The sequence below is a fragment of the Carassius carassius genome, chromosome 18 (genome assembly GCF_963082965.1).
Source record: "Carassius carassius chromosome 18, fCarCar2.1, whole genome shotgun sequence".
Classification (NCBI taxonomy): Eukaryota; Metazoa; Chordata; class Actinopteri; order Cypriniformes; family Cyprinidae; genus Carassius; species Carassius carassius.
In genome coordinates this window covers 9,568,493-9,592,350 of record NC_081772.1, presented here as the reverse complement: position 1 = coordinate 9,592,350, position 23,858 = coordinate 9,568,493, and the positions used below count along the sequence as shown (strand labels likewise).

Sequence of the window (23,858 nt, the reverse complement as noted above, 5' to 3'; positions counted from 1 at the left end):
TATCCAACAATTCCTCATCCTCACTCCATTCACAAATAATAACCGGTCTTAATCCCAGACTAATCATGTCAGTTGTGCTGGCAGGAAGTAGGCCAAAAGCCACACAAGGTCTACCGGAAGGATTACAGGTTTTCTGACTGGCACTGAATATCCATTGGACTCGGGCCATGGTCATGAAGTCACTGCAGTGAACTGGTACTTACCTGTGATTTCTGTGAGAGGAGGACTGATGAGGATGAAGATGAGGAACTCATAACATCTTAAATATATACCGAAAGAACTACATGATACATATGAGTTTTTGAATTCTGCTGGGCTGAATTTTCCAATTTTATGTTTTATTTAATCACGGGCTAGACGGACCGTTAAAGTTTGCACATCCGAGTTTCCTGCTTCTCACGCATGATGCTGCTTTTTAAAAAAAACGCGGCACTAAAGTTAAAATAATTTTAAAAAAAAACGTGTCTCTAGACCTTGCAGGGTGTTACCTTGTTCCATTTCTAAATGTTTATGTTAAAACACAATTTGGTCATTTACTCTAGTGACAAATGTATTCTATAACCAAACTCAAGTTCGTACATTTTAGTTCATCCAAAAATGAAAAATCAGTCATTAATTACTCTCCTTCATGTCGTTCCAAAACATGAGACCTTATTCCATCTTCGGAACACAAATTAAGATATTTTTGATGAAATCCGAGAGCTTTCTGACCTTGCATAAACAGCAATGCAACTCACACGTTCAAGGCCAAGAAAGGTAACGTAGTAAGGACATCGTTAAAATAAACCAAGTGACATCAGTGGGTCAACCTTAATGTAATGAAGCTGCGAGAATACTTTTTGTGTTCTCTTTTCCATCTACAAGTGCATGGCATTAAAGAGTTAAAAACACTGCAAAATCTTTTAAATACTGTAATCATGTCTTTTGACCTCAGTGACCTATGAACACAGCTCTTATCTTGCTAATGTCATTGAGCTTTGGAGTAATCTCGGAAATCATCACTGTTCCCATAATCTCATATGGCCCTCAAACTGTGATGTCACAGTGCTACTTTACAAACCAGAAACCCAAATTAATATCCTCAGGTTATATGTGGCAAAAAAGAACGGCAAGTCATTGATGCTCAAATGTTTTAATCAAAATCCAAATATATATAAAGGAAAATATATATTCTTTTTGAACTATTCACACTTTAATACAAATAAAACATTTTATGCATAGATACCGTTTCACATGAAATCAGAAAATATGAATAAAAAAAAAAAAATCTGAGGATCATGTTGGTGATGGTATTTCATATGCAGTGACAGAACTAAGATCGATGGGAATAAATCAATTACAGCAGCTTATCAGACTTAAACAGTGTAAGTCACATAATAACCTTATTTGGTGACTAAATGTACCTTCTCAGAATCATGGAACAAATAAGTGGATTTCAGGATAGTTTCCAAAAGTGTGGCTAGACTGACGCCCAGGAAAATTGGCTTTTAACACGTGACTCACTGTCGCTACTTACTGAAAGCCCTGCAGCACTGAATGTCGTTCCATGAAGTAATACCTCAGTTTCTCTCCGAACACATAATAACCTGTTACCACAACTGCTCCCAGACATCAGGAGGACTTTTAAGTAGCACAGCAGAAATTTAACATATAGCAATTCTACATTCTTCAGCATAAAACACAAGCACCAACAAACCTATAACAATTTTTGAAGCATCACTAAAACTTTCCCAAAATGGGAGGCATTACTTATAAATTATGGTGAATAAATAGTCCAAATATTTTAATACAATTGTACAAATTTATAAATGATTATAACTGCAAAATAAGAACTAGAACATCATCCAACTTCATGAATTCCAGTTTACAAGACTGATAGCCCTTGATGCCTAGATGCTTTTGAATAATAAGTCGGGCTCATGTGACTGCCACTAACTCTAATACAGGTTTGTACAAGGACAGAGGATCAGCAGGTTGATGGACCTTTGGATCCAGTAGATCATGACTCTGCTATCAGAACCAGGTCGGTCCAAAGGAGTCTGGTCTGATAGTAAGCGCACAGTTGGCTGGTTCCAAACATGGAAAGTTGGGTGGGAAATCAGGGCCAAGAACTCAGAGCAGCAGCACAGTGATCCAGATTCACATACAGCTCAGACAGCTGCGCTCCACCCACACACAGCTTCTCCCTGAGGACACACACACATATACACATAAGACTTCTCTCTCATGTCTGTAAGAAGGTTATTGGTAATTGTGACTTTTCGTGATTCTTTTTTTTTTGGCAAAAAATATAAATAAATCATTCTCTATCATTATTAGTATTCAAATACTTCTCTTCTGTGTTCCAATGAAACAATAAGAACATACAAGTTTGGAATGACATGAGAGTGCATAAATGATGGCAGTTTTCTTTTTTGGGGTGAACTAAAAGGGTGACAACATTATTCATTGTTCTTCTCTATTTGATACAAAATAGAAAGCAGACAGGATGAAGGTCGGAACAGTGAGCAGATCAAGCTATGAAGAGTTGATCAGTTGTTAGTGTCCCTGATTGTTCCTGCTGTTTCACTTCACACAGGATAACTTCCGCTACACTGCATGTGGTTCCAAACAGGAAGTAGATGTCTCATACATGAAAGAGAGAAGTGAAAGAAGTTGAGAGAAGGTGGCTGAAGAAATGACTTTGCAGAGACCTGATGAGGACACTTCATATATTTATATAGTTACAATATATATATATATATATATTTTTTTTTTTTTTTTACTTGAATGCTGCAGAGTTTTACTGCCAATTATAAGACTTCTTTATGGACTAAAAATGAAGTGTTTAAATCAAAGGGCTAAAATCTGGGAAGAAAATTATCTTTTGTTTCTAAATGATGACTGATTTGATGTAAAAAATCCTACAAAAATAGTAATAAAAAAATGAAATTCAAATACAAGGCAATTGCTCTCTAAGTTAGCGTGCTGTTAACTTTATATATCTATGGGAAATGCTTTACTGTCTACAAAAAAAAAATATTTCCTGTGTTTATTACTAATTTTCATGGGAAAGGAAAGGCATTTAAACAATGGCAGAAATCTCTGACCTCTCTCTCACCCTGGCACAGTGTTTGACAACTGACTTGAATGAAGGCCATTATTGTGTTACTTTATTTCTCTCCTCCCTCTATTTCCTGCAACCGGTTGCTGCTTGTTGCCTTGTTTTGTTCACATTTTCTGTTGTTCAAATTTATATTACATAACTACTCCCCTGAAAAAAAAATTAGGAATCCATGCACTTGTCCTTCTCCAGTGCAAACCCTCACTAAGCGGATGACTCCGTTCCTTCAGCCTTGCAATTATCCACTTCACAACCGTGCTGCCATGGCAACCGTACACCATGTGGGCAGATCCCCTCGGCAGCGTGACAGCAGAGTGAATGCTTTATGAAGCCAATCCTTAACAAATTGACAACAAAACAGAACAGAACATAACAACGCAGCGATGGTGCTCGCTCGAAAACAAACACGTCATGAGCTGACAGCGTCAGTGCTATACCTGGTTGCTTAGATATGAACCCCTAGAGACAAGATGTTCGGTTGAATAACAGTCTTTCTGGTACCGTAAAACATATACTGGTGCTTTTAGTTACAGATTAACTTCAGGAGGGATCATTTTAAGTAATCTTGAGGCCACAAATCAATATTACATGAGATGACAGCCCAACTGACTTCTAAAGTCTTTCAAAAGTTATGAAAGGTTCAGAAAGCCGAAGCAAAGCCTGATAGCTTACTGAAACCAGTGTGTTATGTAACAGGTCACATTGAGGCATCTGATAATGTATGCTTCATATGAATTTGTGGGTGTTATTCAGTCATGCCACCACAGTTTGGGCACATGACCTGATCATTGTGTCTTTGTGCATTGGCCTGCAGTATCTGCCAGTTCTGATCAGGCCCATTAAAGCCTGCATTTGACACGGGTGGATCAGTGCATGAAATGAGGTCATTGAGTTCTTGGGTGTCGCGGCTCATTGACCGAGCTAAGGTAAGTGAGCTGCTTAAGATCAGCTGTCAACGGCTCACTCAAATGTGTGTGTAAGTGTGTACAGCTACAATTGACTGATAAAGTTAATCAACAAACATCTTCTTTGGCCCTGAAGTAACACACTAACACAGCCTTGACAAACAGACGCAGAGTCAAAGTTTGCAAGCAGCAATCCTGCTTAATAAACAATTACAAAAGAGATTAAGAAACCTGGAGCTGACAGTGCAAACATGACACTTTAAACATGTAAATACAGCCCAGTGGCCCACTGTGTGAATATTACTCATTAAATTATGGTGAATTAGAATTAGAGACATGGAGACTTACTTATAAGCCATGCTTCCATAGTAGTAGGCATGGTTAGTTATTAAGTTGATTAGTACACACCACAATACATTTCAGTAAACTGAGCAAAGTAAAATTAGCAAATTACAGTATGCTAAATTTAGAATTTTGCAATAACTTTATGCGCATCTAGTATAAGGATACACTATGATATATAAAACAATATAAAATGTTGTATTATAACTGATTATAACTGACATTTTTATAGAAATGTAATTGTAATTAGTTATACATTCTATAAAAGCTTAATTATAATTAATTATATATATAAATTACATTTTAAAGTGACTGAGGATTTGAAAGGTGCTTTTTAAAATACAATTATTATATATAATTGCAATGAAAACTGCTTTTGATAACCACAATACAACACAGATATGCTTGTGACATATTAATATTACATTGTATTTATTAATTTAACTTTGTCTTTTCTGACTGTCAGATTACTTATCCCCCACTATTCTATAGTAAATTGGCATAAAACCAAAACAATGCAAATCTTAATATTTACGACTGCAATCACATTAGAGTACACTGAATAATTAGCGTTCTTTTGTAGCATTACATTCATCAAATCATCATCAAAATCATCACACTGGCCATATGAAAATCTTTGAGGCAAGATAAAGCATGCTTATGTTCTAGTTTCCAGTTAGAAGAAGTTTCACAAACACATTTGTACACTGCTGGGAATAAATTGCGAAATATTTTAACCAGAAATGAGTATAAATGGCTAACGACTTAAGGGAAAGCGGTGTATCATTAAATGCACTCTATGTATCATTAATGACTTCCTCAGTATTAAAGTGTAAGTATTTTAGAGTGCACAAGAGGACAGTTTTCAGCACAACCTGTTATTACACAGGTGCCACATTAGTGAGAGTTATAACACAGAATGCTGCGCAATGTCAGAGAACTATCTAACTAGATTTGTGTATATACCCTGTATGATTTATACCTTATGAGAGAGAATTTATTAGATATTCAATCAAACTAGACATATCCTGGAATGAAAATATGCTCAAAATACACTACCGTTCAAAAGTTGGGTCAAGACTGGTTTGTTTTGTTTTGTCTATATTCATCAAGACTGCATTTATTTGAGAGAAAAAAAACAGTTATAATATGCTGTAATATCAACAATGTTTAAAATAACGGTTGTCTGTTTTAATTTATTTTAAAACATAACTTTAAAATAAGGTGAATTTTCAGCAGCCATTACTCCAGTCTTCAGCGTCACATGATATTTCAGAAATCAGCGTCACATGATATTTCAGTTTTCTTAAAAAAAACACTTGATGAATTCTGATGATTCTTTGATGAATAGAAAGTTCAAAATAACAATTTATTTGAATTTTTATTGTAACATTGTAAAAATCTTCGCTGTCATTTTTTATCAATTTTAATGCATACTTGCATTAAGAGTATTAAATTCTTTACCAAAAAAAAAAACAATGCCCCTAAATTTTTGAACGGATCACCAAAAAACAGGTCATGATTCACTTTGCCATTCAAACCAGAACTGTGTTCTGAGGCACGGGTAAGATTTTGATGCAATAACACTCTTAAAAGTGGAAACTAGTTCTCGGATACAGTAGACATCTGCGGAGGCCTGCTGAATTGAGCAATGACCTGAGAACAGCATACTATGTTCCAGCTGAAATGCCTTTCTGCTGAAAGTGACCAAACTGCTCTATGCACGTAGCCAGGATAATAAAAAGAAAAGCTGCTGCAAGTATGACTTCGACTCATGAATCTTAACTAACCGGTATTCCTGTTGCGACACACAATTAAACAGCTCCGTGGCAGTGAAACGTGGCTCCATAGCAGCAATCTGAAAGCAGAAAGCATATCTATTAACATCAAGTATACAACGTACAGCCCAACACACATGTACTGGATAATCACCACCTTCGATTTATGATGAATGTATTGTTAAAGTTCAAAATGTTGCGGTCAGTAATATATATATATATATAACTATATATATATATATATATATATATATATATATATATATAAATAATTTTTTTTTTTAGTTGGGTAGGGGGTTGTGGGAGAGCTAAATTAATAATTTTATTCAGCAAGGATGCATTCAATTAATCAAAAGTTACAGTATCCCTGTTAAAATGATAACTGTAATAATGATGATAAGAAATTACTTGAGTTATCTAAATGGCAAATCAGCATAATTTCTGAAGAAACGTGATACTGAAGTCTAAAGTAATGGCTGCCGAAAATTCAGTTTTGACAAGTAATACATTGCTTTTTAAAACATTAAAATATATTCATATTTTAATATTTCACAATATTACTGTTTTTTTTTTTTTTTTTGATATTACGAATATTTCAATCAAATTGGTGAGCATAAACAATTTGATTGGTAGCTGATATATTATGTAGTTATGATATTACTGTTATATATACAGTAATATTACTGTTATATAAATATATATTTTATCAATTTCCCAACCTGTTGTTGTCCTATACAATATAACATGGGTATGACTAGTCAAAAAGTATTATCTTTAGTGGCCCTTTTTTTTTCTTACCTCACTGGTCTGAATGAAGGAGAGAAGTGACTGTGCATCTTGAACACTGCTTCCCGCAGATAACAGCCTATGGGAGGGGAAACCTTTAATTGTACTTTAATGTTGTCTTTACTTTCATTTACTTACATTATGCCTTTAATATGATCACTAATATACATATTATAACCCTCCTGTGTATAATATAAGTAGTTATTGCTAGATATTACCAGTTAGAATCCTGTATGTTTTTAAATATGCATCAGTGTACCAGAACACACTTATATGTTTATTATTAACCATAAAGAGGCAGCTTAAGATTACAATGAAAAAATGTATCAGATAAATCAGTGAATCTATCAAATAATCATTTGCAGGTTAGTGTTTTCTAGTGGTGAAAGATCTGAGCTGATACTTGAACTATTACTGCTATGCCCTCAAGTAAAGGTTGCCCAAGGAGACACCCTGTGATAAGTGACCTGCAACTGTAAAATATGTAAATTGGTATTCACTGCATCTACTCATTAACAATCTGTGTGATGTTAGAAAAGAGGGAAATTTAGACAGACACAAACCCTCTAATTTTAGACATGATGCTGCCATGTTCAAGCAAGTCAGAACTGAGACCTTTTTCAACCATCCTGTGTCTGCAGCACATAAGCAATGAGGAAACAGCAGTAGGAGTAATTGCAACAGTAGGAGTATAAAACAGCAAAAAACAAAGTCTGATTTACTGAATGGGAAGAGCTGTTTGTTTTCCTTTCACTTGCACTGCAGACAAACCTTTTTTCCAAGAAATGCTAAGTAGGTCACTACATTATTTTATATTGCTTAATAAAAATCTATATTTGCACAGATTGTGTTGACACAGGTTCACAGTGCAACGTCATTGTGCCATGTAGCAAAAACAGACTCAGTGCCAAAATTCTCCTTGGAGTGTCGCTTCTGTTATGCAGTGTTGTGCTGCCTCTCTGTGCAGTGTGAATACTGCAACCTGTTAACATGGCTGCCAAAATGAATACGTGCTGCTTATATTATACAGATGTAAAATTGCTGATGGAAAATACAATCATACAAACACATTACACTGAGATATTTCTCTGAATAACCTTTGAAAGATCCAGAGAAAGCTGAAGGAGAGATGCTGGTGGAGAAACCAAGTATAAATGAGAGAAATGGAGGTGGTGGGACTCTAAAGCATGGACAGCATAGGCACCAGAGGGAGTGAGAAGGAAAGAAAGAAATGTGGAGTAAGGGCCAAGACGAAACAGGGAGCAGAAAGAAAAAGCTTTTTCAGCAAGAAAGCCTGAATTATGCATGCTCTTTCTCATTCAGGGATACAGAATAGTGCTGCACATTTGTATGTGTGTGTGTGTGTGTGTGTGTGTTAGCTCTGATGACTCATCTGTCTGCTTTCTGCACATAAAAATGAGTCTAGCTGTATCCATGGAGACGGAACCAAATCTCCCTTTAAACCACGTCATCCTGCTTTTTCAGGCTACATTTACACGACAACGATGTAGTCAAAAACGTTTTTCCCTTGTGTTTAAAAAAATGTTCATGTATACACAACAACATTTTCAAAACGATTCAGGTTTACACATATCCGCAAAAATAGCTAAAAACGCTGCATTACATATGCCAGGCCAGTAGTTAGCGCTGTCACCTTGTTAGTAAACCGTATTAGTGATGGGAAGTTCGGATTACTTTACCGACTCGGACCTTTGAGTCTCATTCAGCAAAATGAATGAATCTTTATTTCATTCCTTTTATCAAATATAATTAAAATCTTACGTGTTACTTCCCTAACATGTCTACTAGTACTTACAAAACGTTGATCACACTACAAACAACACAAAACTATGATGCTATAATAAACAGAAAATATTAATTCATTGTTTACCTGGGTCTTCTTCAGTTTATGATTAGCTCACCTCACCTTAGAGTTAACCAATGCAGTCTGAGCCGGAAAGAGAACTGATTAGTTCATCTCATGAGTCTTTGGTTTTTTCGAGTCGTTCCTTCATCATTGTAGCTTTTTACTTCTTACAGTTCATAAATGTGTGAATTTCTGTCATGATGGTTATATTCCATACGCTGAACATTGTAACAAAGGTAATAAAGAGTTGGTTATTATCATAATTAAGTCTCTTTCCGGCTCAGACTGCATTGGTTAAAGACTATGGGTCTGTCACGTGATGAACAAACAACTTGAAAAACCCGATGACTCGATAGATGAACTAATCAATTATTTTTTGACACGGTTATAATTAAAGCTCAAAGAAGATTCAATGCATGGTTGCAGAGACGACCTTGAGAGACAGAATACTGCTTGCTAAGACCTGCATACTCTACACTCTCTCTATTGTTGGAAAAACTAAATCCATTATGTTAAGAAGTCTGTATTAATGAACACATGAGTATAGTGGGTTGAATTTCCTTGATTTCTCTTCTTTGAACAACACTTTAAAAATTAATTGGATTAGACAGTTTTTGTGTAATCCAAACTGGAATTTTATCCCCAATTACTACTTTTCCAAATTAGGTGGTCTCGCTTTCCTATTGATCTGTAATTATAATATTGCTAGAATCCCCTACATTCTACGCATTACTTGCATGGTCATTAAGTTTTAAGCACAATTTCTCCCTTCCCCGGTACTTCATTTGGAACAATCAAGACATTTTATACAAGAGAAAATATTTATTTTTTTAATAACTGGTTTGAGAAAAACATTTTGATCGTTTCCCAGTTATTTAACTCAGAAGGTCTTATTTTAAGTTACGAAGAATTCTTATGCAAATGTGATTTTCCAGTAACTCCCAAAGAATTCTCCATTGTCATAGACGCTATTCCTAAAGAAGCTGTTATGCTTTTAAGGGACTCATTAGATCATCCAGCACTTTATCTATTTCTTTAGACCCATTTGAAATCTCAGTAGAAAAACTATGCTTTTTGTCACATCCTTCATCACGTAATAATGATGAAGGAGCTTGTAACAACTCCATATGTGATCTCTTATTGGAGGAATGTGGTTGATAATATTGATTGGAAAAAATGATGGACTCTGTCTTCGGAATACATAATAATTAACAAGGTTAAAGAAATCTCATTCAAATTGTTACACAGATTTTAAAGTGTTTTTGAAAAGGTTTAAATCAGACATAGATACAAGCAGTTCTTTTTGTTGTGACCTTAATGAAACTGATATGCATATCTTTTGGGACTGTCCTCATACACAGTTATTTTGGATTGAATTCTCTAAATGTTATCCATCGCAGTGCTCTAGGGTTTCTCTCTGCTTTTTAAGGATGTACATTAAAGATTTGTTCTTGAGCAGCAACAACAGTACCATATACTCCGCCAATGTTGTGCATGTTTGTTTGTGCTTGCCTTTAAAATCGACACGCACTGCACATGTCTACACACCTAACTCTTAATACGCACGCACATGGCATCACTGTTCTCAAAGATACCTATTTTTGCTGTTTACAAGGAAACAATAACGGTGGCGTTTTCAAAAACTTGCACTTTGAAACGCGTTTTCAAAAATATGCATTTTCATTCCCCAAAACGCTGTTGTCATATAAACTAACATAGTGGAAAGGCATAATATCTGATCATGTAATTGGTAAGGAGACTTCTTTCACATTAAGTCATAATTAAAGACTAGAATAAAATGAACAAGCTGGTGTGTAAATCAATGTTTCTGCACTGATGCATGAGTGTGGCATCTTGTATGAGATCAAAGAAGTATATAATCAATTAGACAGACAATGCAGCACACGCTTCACATGACAAATCATTCATTTGCAGTAATGAATCAAGTGTACGCTTCCTCTTTCTGCTAAACAAAAACCTCTTGGTGTTGCAATTAATGCACTAAGACTAAATTATTTATTGTGCAAAAAAGTAATTCAATTCATTAACTTCTTTGACAACCAGAACAAAGCAATCTGAAAAAAAAACAAAAAAAAAACATACATGCTACCTTACAAGAGTTTAGATTTATAAGAGATCTTTTTTTTTGTGATTTATATATTTATTAAGAGGCTGTCAATGATACAAGCAGGAAGTTCAGTATGCCAGTGAGGTAAGTCATGGCCGCTATTACACTGCAACAAAAAATAGGTGTCTCTGTGTAACTACAGCTATGACTCACTCCACAGTTTCTGCTCGCGAGATGCAGAGAACTTAATTTACAGGAAAAATTGCCATGTCATTGTAAAATCCATCTCCCTACGAGCAATGAGCCATAAAAGCTGCAGGAATGCTGAGCAACGGAAGTGAGTCACATGTAATAACGATTATGAGGATAAAGACCATCACACTCCTCCCCACATGTGACACACACCTATCTCTGTCCTCTACATGCTCAAGTGACTAAGGATACACACTGAGTAAATTCTGCTTTGATGCACATGATGGAATGGTAATAGATGCTTCTAGGACTGCACAGTTGTGTGTGGTTATTAGCATGTGTGTACCTCTGAAGAGCCTCCAATAGCTGTTTCAGTGCTGTGGAGAGCCTCTGCAGGCAGGAGAGAGCTTCCTGAGGTGGGGGTGAGGTAGATCGCTGGCTGGGCTCAGTGGTTCCTGGAGTGTAGTTGAGCGCTGAGAACAAAGATGAACTGAAGAGAGAGAACCAAACGGAAATAAACATTAAAACATTAAAAGCTACAGTAGAGATAGTGCAAGGTAGATCAGCATTTCTTCAAATTCTTCAAGTGTAATACTTTAGCAAAGAATGTCTATGAAAACTGCACAGAAAAAAAAGAAGAATGTTTTTGAAAGATGTTAGAGATATTTAAAAAAAATATATTTTTTACAGTATTATTACGACTTAAAATAACAGATTTCTGTTTTAATATATTTGTAATATTCTAATATGTTGATTTGATGGGCAAGAAACATCTTATTTATATTAATGTTGAAAACAGTTGTGCTGCTTTATATTTTTGTGGAAACCATGATAAAAAATTGATATTTTAATAAACTGAAAGTTCAAATAATTTCCTAGGTAAACAATGAATTAATCTTTTCTGTTTATTATAGCATCATAGTTTTGTATTGTTTGTAGTGTGATCAACGTTTCGTAAGTACTAGTAGACATGTTAGGGAAGTAACACGTACGATTTTAATTATATTTGATAAAATGAAATAAAGATAAGCAACAGCATTTATTTAAAAATACAAGTATTTTATATTTAGTAAAATTTATAACTTTGATCCATTTAAAGCATCCTATCTGAATAAGTTAAAATTTCTTAAAAAAATAAAAATAAAAAAAACCTTACAGAGCCCAAACTATTGAACAGTATTGCATGTTGAGAAATAAATACACTTCAGTCTGTCTGGTCTCTCTCACCTAATCTGACACACATTGTTCCAGATGCTCTCAAATAACGCCCAAACTTCCTGATGGGATGTCCGAGGAGGCGGAGCTACATTCTCCTCTATCTCTGCCATCAGAGAGTCCTGTTTATCAGTGTCATTACCCTCTACTGGAGCCTTCGGAGACTGTCACACACACACAAACACACACACACACACACACACATATACACAGTTCATGAGCAATAAGAATGAAACAATTATCCACTGTTGTATCAAAATGAGACTGACCTGTAGTCTTTGCTGTAGCATATGAATGGTAGAGAGAGCTTGAGCTACATGACCGTTGTACTGAGATCTGCTAGCCATTGCTGACAGAAGCTCTGAAGCCAATCTCAGAGCTCTGAGAAAAGATCTGTGCTCTATGGACCTGTCTACAGACAGACACAACACAACATAACATAAAGTGACGTGACATTCAGCCAAGTATGTGGTGACCCATACTCAGAATTCGTGCTCTGATTTTAACCCATCCAAAGTGCACACACACAGAGCAGTGAACACACACACACACTGTGAACACACACCCGGAGCAGTGGGCAGCCATTTATGCTGCGGTGCCCAGGGAGCAGTTGGGGGTTCAGTGCCTTGCTCAAGGGCACCTAAGTCGTGGTATTGAAGGTGGAGAGAGAACTGTACATGCACTCCCCCCACCCACAATTCCTGCCGGCCCGAGACTCGAACTCACAACCTTTCGATTGCCAGTCCGACTCTCTAACCATTAGGCCACGACTTCCCCTTATAAGTGAAGTTAAGATAGATAAGATTGATACACACGACCATCTGCAATACAGTTCAGACACATTTTCTACTGTCACAATGTATTCTGTCCATTCCTATTACTGGGTATAATAGGAAAAAGACAGAATACAAAAGTTCACAAATGAGTTCACAGCTCTAAAGGTAAACATTTTTCCATCACTCATCATTAGACCCCTTTACACATGGCTCTTTGTCTTACGAAAATTTACCATAGCTCTTAACCGTAGCATTTGTTATTATGAGGCTATTAATCATTACCAGGTCAATAATGATTCTTTATTTTTATTATTTTATATAGCATTTGTTATGAAAAACCAATAGAACCAATAGCTAGGCCTACAGCATTCCGCAGTTGTAATATGAATCTATAGGGAAAAATCTAGTCAGATAACAGATTATCTATTATAAATTCTACAACAAGTTAGACAACATTTATCACCTCTTGGACATATACCACTAACCCACTAAAACAAAAGAACAGACAAAATGAGTGAAGGACCCTTCCTCAACTCCACAAAGTGCATTAAATCCGTTTAGGCAAGAACAGGAGGCCCCTGGTACTTTTCCACCCCTCCACTCCTGCACAAACTCCCTGACTCCCCTCTGTTGGGCTGGGCTCATGACCAAAGGCAGCAGAGAAGAAAGGCACAGTTATACTCCTGCTGCAGTGATTGGCAGAATGAGGTCAAACTCATAACTCCACACACAACATGAGAACAGAGTGTGTATGAGTGTGGATAAAAACCACAAACTCAGAGATGCGCATACACAAACGCACACGCACACACACACACACAAATTATACTGGTTGAACCTTTAAAAAATTATACTGGTTGTGGGGAAGTCGTGGCCTGGTGGTTAGAGAATCGGACTCCCAATCGAAGGGTTGTGGGTTCGAGTCCCGGGCTGGCAGGAATTGTGGGTGGGGGGAGTGCATGTACAGTTCTCTCACTGCCCTCAATACCACGACTGAGGTGCCCTTGAGCAAGGCACTGAACCCCCAACTGCTCCCCGGGCGCCGCAGCATAAATGGCTGCCCACTGCTCCGGGTGTGTGTTCACAGTGTGTGTGTGTGTTCACTGCTCTGTGTGTGTGCACTTCGGATGGGTTAAATGCAGAGCACAAATTCTGAGTATGGGTCACCATACTTGGCCGAATGTCACTTCACTTCACTTCACTTCACTTCACTTCACTTCTTCACTTCACTTCACTTCACTTTAAAGGAATGGTTTACCCATATATTATTTCTGTGATCATTTAGAGATGATTCAGAGATTCCAGTAATGAATTTGACAAAGGTGTGTCAGAAGTGCATGATTAATTATGAATAAAGAAAGCTTTTTGTGAATATACACTACTGTTTATTGAAAAAAATACACTAAAAACACTAATATTGTGAAACATTATTGTAATTTTAAATAACTACTTTCTATTTTAATACACTTTAAAATAAGTAGTAAGACTTACACACCTGAACAGAGACAGTCACTCAGCATCTCCACACAGCTGAGCAGGCTCCTCTTAATGATGCTTCCGAACACAGCAATCCAGTGCTTCTTAAAACACTTGAGCAGCCCCTCCAGATTCCACGGAGGCTTCACGTACACTATCTGCATACACAAACAAATAAAGTCAAAGAGAATAAAGGGACTACAGCGAATCTAAGACCTGAATCACACTTTAGATTTGACTAATGCATTTAGATGAATGAGGAGCAGCTCTTAAAATAAACTTCATAAAAAATTACTAGATGAATAGATCAATGTGTGCAAAGAGTGCAGTGGTACCTCAGTCCACAGTTCTCCATAAGCTGCCTTCATCTCTTCCTCAAGCACTTCAGACAGCGCCCCCTGGAGGCAGGACTCCAGCAAAGACACACACTCACTCAACTGTCTTTCCTCCGCTGCATCGCTGTGTCTATTATTTTGTGATCCTTCCTCCTCTGCTTCATTCACACAGGGAGGTGCCAACAAAAGAACATTACATTAAGGCAAGAAAAATTCAGGTATTTAGAAAAATTCTACTAATGAAGCAAAAACAGTGATACTGATAACAGCTGACCTTTCTCTACAAGTCGAGCTGAGGGCGGCACAGTGGGCCGAGCATGAATGTAGTTTAGAATCGTAGATCTGGTTCCCTCCACCTCTTTTACCAAGTCTGCCTTACTTAGGGCCTTCACCCCACTGAGTAGAGCCTTGCTGCATAGGTTCTTATCATTGCTACAAAAAAATAAATAAATAAAAACAGAGAGAGAGAGAGAGAGAGAGAGAGAGAGAGAGAGAGAGAGAGAGAGAGAGAGAGAGAGAGAGAGAGAGAGAGATTGAGAGAAGATATATTTGAACAGCAGGAAGGCATGTCCTCTAACTTCAATATTCTTCAGGGTGACATTAATGGCTAAAATACAATCATTAAATCAGATCATCTTCATTCATAAAGCATACACATGGCCACCTTGCATTTCATTAGCTGTCAAATGACAAGACAGATCTAAACAAATGGGAATGTCCTTAAAGTGATACTCCACCCCAAAATGAAAATTTTGTCATTATTCACTTACCCCTATGTTGTTCCAAACCCGTAAAAGCTTTGTTTGCCTTGAGGACACAATTAAACATATTTTGGAAGAAAACCGGGAGGCTTGTGACTGTCCCATATTCTGGCAAGTAAATTACACTGTCAAGGTCCAGAAACATATGAAAAGCATTGTCAGAATGGTCCATCTGCCATCAGTGGTTCAACTGTAACGTTATAAAGAAGAATATTTTGGAGAATATGGGCTGGGCACAGGTAGCTTACGTGCTTCTGTGTCAGCCGCACCACAAGGATACGTTTTCTATGTGTATTTACACTGTGATTTGAAAGAAAACAGCGCATCCTCGTGGCACGGCTGACACAGAAGCACATAAGCTGCCTGCGTCCAGCCCATATTCTCCAAAATGGCACTACGCTGGTGTGGAGAGACACAGAGGAAATGAATTGTTGAATAAAGTTGTTATTTTTGTTTTATTCACGTACAAAAAGTATTCTCATCGCTTCATAACGTTGCGGTTGAACCACTGATGGCAGGTGGACTATTCTGACGATGCTTTTCATACTTTTCCTTAAACCTTGACAGTGTAATTTACTTATATATTGCAGTATATGGGACAGTCACAAGGTTTTCATCCAAAATATGTTTAATTGTGTTTTGAAGACAAAGAAAGCTTTTATGGGTTTGTAACGACGTGGGGTTAAGTGATTATTGACAAAGTTTTAATTTTGGGGTAAAGTGCAGACATGCCTAGAGGTGAAACAGAGGTTTAAGTGTTAGTGCTCACGTGCAAAGAACTACAGCTCCCTCTGGGTACAGAGCCTGGTACTGCAGACAACACTGTAGCACTCTGTCATCATTATTTACAACACCAGGCCCACCTAAAGGAAAGAAAAGCCGAGACAAAGCTGAACTCATATGATCCATAGTACTATGACAGATTAGGAGTGGTGCAACAATGTCAAAAGTGTCTAAGTGTCATAATAATCCCAATGGATTTTTTTTAAAGTATGCATGGATGCTTTTAGAGTATTGAACATAATCCCATGCACTAATGAAGAGCTTTTTAAAATAGGTGACTGTATGATAAAGTGGTCTTTGGTATGCAATTTTATGATACAACTGTAAAACACTTTTTAACACTACTTTGCATGTGTGATCTTATAATTTAATATTTAATTATTTTAAAATAATTAAATCAGAGCATGCAAATATTAAATGTCAGTGTTCCTTAATGCAGTGTCCTTTTAGCATCATACATATACTTTTATAGGATTTATTAATATTTAGAAATTGATTTTATTTTTATATTTTCAGTTGTCAAGTTTTTTTATGAAATATTTGATACTTTATTTTATTTTGACTTCAGTTAAATTAACAAAACGCATATTGCAGCTGAGTGGTAATGACTTTTATTAATGATACAGCTAATTAGCACAAACTTTAAATAAAATTAAAAATTAAAATTAAAGACTGATGAGGTTTTTTTTTTTTTTTTTTGGAAATGTCCCAGCAGTTGATTTTTATCACCCCTTAACAAAGTGTACTTCTTTTTACATGTCTAGAAAAGTAAATACACAATACAGGCACATCACAAATCTAAATGATAATGCATTTCAGGATGAGAATTACTCACCAACAGCTTGGGAGGCCTGCTGCATTGACTGGCCCACAAGTCTGGGCTCCTGGCATTTTAGGCAGCTATAAATGTAGTGGACAGCAGGTCTGGCTTTGTCCTCCACCTTGCTGGAGAGTTTACCACTCTTTAGATAGTCCAACTCCTGCAGGACAACCCATGGGATCAGCAAAGTGGGGAACCCCAGCCCTGTGATGAGGGTGTTCAAAGTGAAAAGCTACACCCACATAATTCTTAAAATGTTTAAAAAGTTAAAAAGCTAGAGACTTAAAAATATCTTTTTTTCCTACCACCGAGACCATGTGTCCTAATCTTCTTTACAAAGTCCAGGTGGCTGAGCAGCACATTGGTATCCAGAACAATAAGCAGTCCCTGTTTATGTTGATCTTCACATGTATGTGTTAAAGACACAAAGACAATAAAGCACAATTATGCAGGATAATAATGATAACAATAAAGAAATAAGTTTAAATAGTTCTAAATGTAAATAAATAACTGTCCACACCACAACTACAATAATAGCAGCACAGAGGAATGATATGGTTGGATTCACTTTCACAACTGTTTTTTTTTTGGCTGCTGATGAACTATAAAACCATTGACATCCATCCAATCACTGACACAGTTAATGTAATATTTTCTTTATAGCTACAGTTCTTAGTGAGAATGGGCCTTTAGCCATTCCAGCAATAATTTATATATAAAAAAAAAAATAAATTCATATGTGACTTTACTTAGCATTGTGCCGGCACCCTCTTCTGGAGGGTCAATGTCCATGCAGGTGAGCTCTCCACAGTTCTCCACCAACTTCACCTCCAGTCGTCTCTCAGAGCGTGCCAGGTGAAGCTCCTCCACCAGCTCCATCTAAACAATGAACGAAAAAGAATGAGAAACAAACAAACACAGAATGTTTCATTCTAAAATCCTAGGCATGTTGTTAACCTCATGGTCACAGTCAAAGGTCTCTGCGGCTTCCTGAGGAGTTACCTGAAATTGTACAAAACAACTATTAGAGATATGTTACAATTTAGCAGCATTAATAAAGTTCAAATTCACTGTTGTGTTCCTTTTAAATATGATCTGAAATGGAGCATATTCTCTTTTCTGTTGTCATGTTAACCAGATTGCACATAGCCTTTTTGCCACTTTTTGGTGAACGTTCATACAGATCTTTCTGCATTCTGCTATAGTACTGTGGTGAAAACGCAAGACACTTACATGTTGGACCTTGCTGGATGTATTGTTCGGCGTTGTGACCTCCCTTGTTTTGTCAGTATGTGCCTCCTGGACTTGGTGAGATATAGATGAAAGATGTGATGAGCTAAGAGAAGTGGGTTTATGAGAGGTTTGAGCAGAAACCTTTTGAGGCCTTTGTCCTTGCTGCTGTGTGATGAGAAATGTGTGCTTAGAAGGAGTGGAACCAGGGAAAGAAGGCTGAGTGGTACTTTGAGTCCTGCCATCTGAAGAATTCACATTACACACATTCGTGTTTGTCCACGCTTTAACAGCACTGGCTTTCTTTGGGATCTTGAAACTGACTTTTGCTGTGGGACCACCAAGGGATGTCCTTTTTTCTCCTAAGTTTACACCAGGTTCATTACCCAACTCTACATGCTCTGGTTTTTTGGGTGAAACGTCTTGTAATTTCAGTTTAGATCCAGAGTCTTCATGTTTCACTACTGGCAAAGCTTCTTTGGAGTTGTTATGAGATCTCTGTGCATCAACATTAGGGTTGATCTTCTTGCACCTCGTGGCCATCAACGTCTTCCTCATTTCTTTTTGAACTTCAGAATGAGATTCTGCATGTGCAGGATTGGTCATGTATTTAATGTCTCTTCGTTTGGGTTCAGCGTGAAGCTCTGGCGACAACGGCCTTTTCATGAGCTTCCTCCTCTTCTCCTGGAGTTTCTCCGGGGGATATTCATCCTTTGCAGGTATCCGCCTGGGATACTCCGCTGTGGATCTCCTCGACACCAGCTCCCGTCTCTTTTTCTCCAACTCTTTTGAAGAAGGCTGGTTTGTTGCAGCATGCCTGGTGGAGCTTCTCCCTGAGATATTGGGACTAACATTTTCATGCTTCCTTTTGGGATTTAGTTGCTCTTTCTCATGTGTGACAGTTGACTTGAAAACTGGCCTGAAATTCTCTGTTGCTTGGCTCTCTCTGGATCTTTCTTCCCTGCTCATGCTGTTTCTAACTTCTGTTTTCTTGAATCTTCCTTCAAATCCTCTTGTTGATGTTGAGTTCTTGGCCCTCATCTCTTTAGCTTTGTCTTGGTCAGAACTGCAAATTATTGGAAAAAAAAGAAGCCAGTATTAAGTTTTAATGAATAGATAACTCTCACAATAACTCTTTGGTGAGAAAACGGTGATTGAGGAAATATAAAAATGTGATATGATTTACTTTCTTTTAAGCACCTTTATTAGGTTCTTCTTTGTTTTTATTACATTTATTATGCTGATAATAAACAGCATAATAATAATAAAAACAGAAAATAAAAACAGAACAAAATATAATGCATTAAAAAGTCAAAAAGTGGATATTGATTTTATAAAACAGCTCAATAAAGAAATATCAAAGTTAATATATAGTGACTTTTGTGACATAATATTTATTTTACTCTTTTTTTTGACAATGAGTTTTACACAAACGTACAGCAGAACTTGCACATCTCAGATAAAGACACTATGTTGTTTCGTAACCTAATGATTCAGCGTTTTTGAATGAATCGTGTCAGTCAATGGTTCAATTACCTATCCAATCACTTGCTTTATTCTTGAATGAATCAGGCATTTGAACCAATCGATTGAATGAATGACTGAATGACTCGCTCATTAAAACAGTCAATTGGCGCCACCTATTGGTGCTTTAGTTTCATATTTAAAAGTATCATTGCATTTTAAATTTTAGAATTTTTTTAAATTTGATTTAAAACATTAATCCCATAACATTTAGCAATTTTGCAAATGTAAATGCATTCATGATATTTCTTAGCTTCTGTGTACATGATTTCTAAATGCCACTTCAGATGCAGCTTCTGTTTGCTCTGCGGTGGAAAGATGGATTTGGTTCATACTGATTTCATATGATTGGTAAAAGCCCTATAGTGTCTTATTACTCTAATTGTATTGAATGATTATTTAAGAATTATTTGTCATGAAAGACGGTGAATAGATTTAATAAGGTACAAAATATAGCTTTATGAAGGAAATCTGATTTAAGCACTCACAGAACCCTGATGAGAATATTGCTTCAGAATAATTTCATTTACATGATAAATAAATCAAAGTACGTAACCTTTTTACTCCGATAAGTGAATGACTGATGCACATGACAAGTCTTAATGTTGAGCCCAGATTTATCTGTAATTTTTTTTACATGATAACCCACCTTACATGCCGATGATGATGTTTGTGTTTTCTTTTTGGGTTGGTGAATCTCTTTGCATCTCTCTCCTGTGAACAAAAAACATTCACACATTTAACAAATGCTTTTATTATCCTATGAGATTTACATACAAACAAGAATTAATGTTAATAATTTAATGCTATAACGAATAAGAATGAACATGCCAAACTGACTGATAAATTATCATATATATATATATATATATATATATATATATATATATATATATAAAGCATAAATCATATATTACAAATAACTAGATTAAAATCTATTTAGATTTTGTTGCAGATTCCTCACCTTCTTCTCATCCTCATGTGAAGAGATTGATGACATTCTTTCCTCCTTTTTGTGTTTCTTCTTCTTTGATTTCTTGCTCGACATCCTCAAAACCCTATGACAGAACATAATATTTTTCATATTTTTTTTAAACAATTTCATTCAAAAATCAAAAATACTGTCTCCACAGGTTGGTTGGTCATTACTTTTTACGAGGAGAGCAGTAAATCTATAGTACTGAACAGTGTTTCCATCATATTACTTCAAATGTACCAGTGTTGTTAGCTAAACTAAAATGACCAAAAAAAACCTGTTTTCATTCATTGAAATGAAGCTGAAATAAAATATTAAATACTAGAAACATATTAGTTGTCTTGGCATCTAACTGAAATAAGTTGAAGTTAAAGTACTAAAATTACTAAAACTGATATATATATATATATATATACACACTGGTGATACAGAATTCAATCCAGGTCAGATGGCATATTTATTCAGAAAAATATAGAAAATGAAACTACAAATCATAACTTGCAAACAAAATTATTAAGTATCATAACCAGCTTCAAATATAGAAAATAGAAATCCAAAGTTAATATAGTTTTAAAAGCCATATATGAAAGATTGTGCCCATCTAAGATTAGTAAAAATGATTATTGTATCCAAAAAGCATTCAAACTGTTAAAAATACAAAGTAAATAATAATGTCTATGATGGTCAATATTTAGAATTAATTTCCTCAAAGGGAGTAGGCTCAATTGAATACGGGGTCACAAATACATCAAGAGCATGTGCTTTTCATTTAAAATCCAGACATAGCAAAACAATAAGTAACTTAAGATAAGAGACATTTTAGAACTTAATAAAGAGCTACTGTCTAAAATGTCTCTCTTCACTTGGCTGCAGAGGTCTACAGAGACCTCTGGAAAGAACCTGTTATTGAAGCTAAGGTGTATTTAAACACGTAGCAAGTTAATACGTGGCAGAAGTCAGAATTCGATTCACCAACTGGAAAACTTACATCTTACCAACATCACCAGATGTTTATGTCTGGATCATAACTGTCAAACGAATTTATCCATTATGTAATTATTTAGCCTACCTATTGTCAAATATTTCCCATATACCTATGCTGAATTATGGTCAGAACTAGGTCACGTTGACATGACCTGTGAAATTTCTCTTCAGAAAAGAGAAACGAAGACAAATTTAGAAAAACATCCTTTACATTGACAAAATATTTTTGTAGAAACATAAAGTTTCCATCATCCTACCCGAAAACACCTTCTAATCATAACAAGATGGGCCTTTAAATGTCAAACTGAGGAGAAAAATACTACATCCATGGAATATGATAATAAATGCAAATGATAATAAAGAATAAATGAATAATACTGAGTATATGAGTAACATAAGACAGTAATATGAACCTGATAAAGAGTATCATCAAAGAAATCATAAAGAATAATATATAACTCAATATGAAAAACATAACAAAATTGAACATTTGCACCACTTTTCATACAAAAATGTTGTCTCTTAGAGTGCTTTTCTAGTAAAAACTAAGTACAAAGAAAACCTTGATTTGCATATCAGCAAATCCCAGACAGAAATCCAGTTCATCCTTGAGGAACAGATAACGCCAATGTAAATCAACCGAACTAAAACACCACAATTATATCTCATAACTAAATATGTAGGAAGTTATGAATATGTCACAACTTTAAGTCATACACAAATACACTTGTGACAAAAATGGCAACCGAGTATTTACATTATAACACATTGGTCATGCCCTCCCTAAATGTTTACAATTTAAAATCCTGTCATGCTGAGGAACTGGTAGAAATTAAGAGCCAATTACCAGTTTTAATTGTATTTTCTGAAGCTTTAGTGTGAAAGAGGTTTACCTACCACACGCGGGAAGAATGTTGTAAACTTAAATACTGAAAAAGAAGAAAATTATGAAGCAATGAGAGCTGTTCGCTTCACCACTTGCACTGCAGTTGGCTGGTTGAATTCACTTCCGCTTTCTTTTTAGTTGGCGTAGTTCGAGAGAACACGATTGGTGCGCGCCCACAACGCTCATTGCGTACGGATTCTACGTACGCTTGTTTGGGAAAATGGCGGAGCTCAAAGAAGAGGACGCTGAGCAACTTCATCAGGAGGACGCCAATAGAAAAGGCAAAATAATTTAAATTAATAATGATAAAAAGATTCCAACGTGTTTTGTAGGTTCCTTAAATAACACTCAGAATTTAGGAATTTAGTATTTTTATGAAATTTATTCTTAATACGACTTCAAAACTGCTGAAGTAAATGTAGGCCTCCTCACGGAGCTCCACCATAGGACCTAAGTGTAAATAATGTAAATATTCAAAACGTCTCTGTATCTCAGCGCATATCGACTAACAACTGACATGGAGAGAGATTTTGCAGATACTAAATCAATCGATGTGTTCTATTAATTGAACAATAAGCTGTAAATATCAGTATTGTATTTATGTAGCAATGGTCTTGTCGCGGAGCTCCGCACTAGGGCCGTTCTGCTTGGAAACATCAGCCTTGATTGGTTGCACTATGGAAATGTGCATTGCCTAACATACGAGGGCGCTCAAGTATAGTTGTTGGATTTTCATGAATTTTCTTTACTACAGTGTCTGCGAGACGATCGGTGTGCTGAAATCCACTATAATCACTTTTCTGTAATTTCTCCGACCACTAAAATCCTAAACATAAGCCATTTGAATTCGTGTGTGTGTGTGTGTGTGTGTGTGTGTGTGTGTGTGTGTACATTTTCCCATTTGCTGTGGATGTATTTGGAAATGGTACAGTAAATCATAATTACGACTTAATAGTAGAAATTCTTATAGAAGTAATAAATTGTGATAATAAAAATCATTACATTTTATGTAATAATTCTGAATTACTGTAATATATGTTTTATATGTCAC

At 36.0% G+C, this 23,858-nt stretch overlaps 1 protein-coding gene across 3 annotated transcripts; it reads right to left on the bottom strand.

The window, feature by feature from the left end:
- Nucleotides 1-1,116: 1,116 nt before the first annotated feature.
- Nucleotides 1,117-23,083, bottom strand: swt1 (SWT1 RNA endoribonuclease homolog). Of its 3 annotated transcripts, none has more exons than XM_059498485.1 (18): nt 22,769-23,083; nt 20,926-21,019; nt 20,611-20,675; nt 18,441-19,503; nt 18,165-18,209; nt 17,957-18,086; nt 17,513-17,608; nt 17,223-17,411; nt 16,374-16,467; nt 15,118-15,275; nt 14,844-15,001; nt 14,528-14,666; nt 12,526-12,668; nt 12,269-12,420; nt 11,388-11,531; nt 6,927-6,993; nt 6,141-6,208; nt 1,117-2,186 (listed from the first exon to the last, which is right to left on the bottom strand). In XM_059498485.1, the coding sequence occupies exons 2-18, from the start codon at nt 21,007-21,009 to the stop codon at nt 2,099-2,101; spliced, it is 2,883 nt and encodes a 960-aa protein (XP_059354468.1). In that variant the 5' UTR covers nt 21,010-21,019; nt 22,769-23,083; the 3' UTR covers nt 1,117-2,098. The 3 variants fall into 3 exon arrangements, with proteins under 3 accessions (XP_059354468.1, XP_059354467.1, XP_059354469.1); XM_059498484.1 differs by having other exon boundaries at nt 22,819-23,083; XM_059498486.1 differs by having other exon boundaries at nt 14,844-14,998; nt 22,819-23,082.
- Between the last annotated feature and the right edge of the window lie 775 nt (nt 23,084-23,858).

What these genes read in the sequence shown, in the direction of transcription:
- swt1 (XM_059498485.1), bottom strand. Translation starts at nt 21,009, where the DNA reads ATGTCGAGCAAGAAATCAAAGAAGAAGAAACACAAAAAGGAGGAAAGA. An exon ending in TAGGACACATGGTCTCGGTG is followed by an intron (nt 17,412 to 17,512) that starts GTAGGAAAAAAA and finishes CCCTCATCACAG; the next exon opens with GGCTGGGGTTCCCCACTTTG. An exon ending in TGCTACAGCAAAGACTACAG is followed by an intron (nt 12,421 to 12,525) that starts GTCAGTCTCATT and finishes TGTGTGTGACAG; the next exon opens with TCTCCGAAGGCTCCAGTAGA.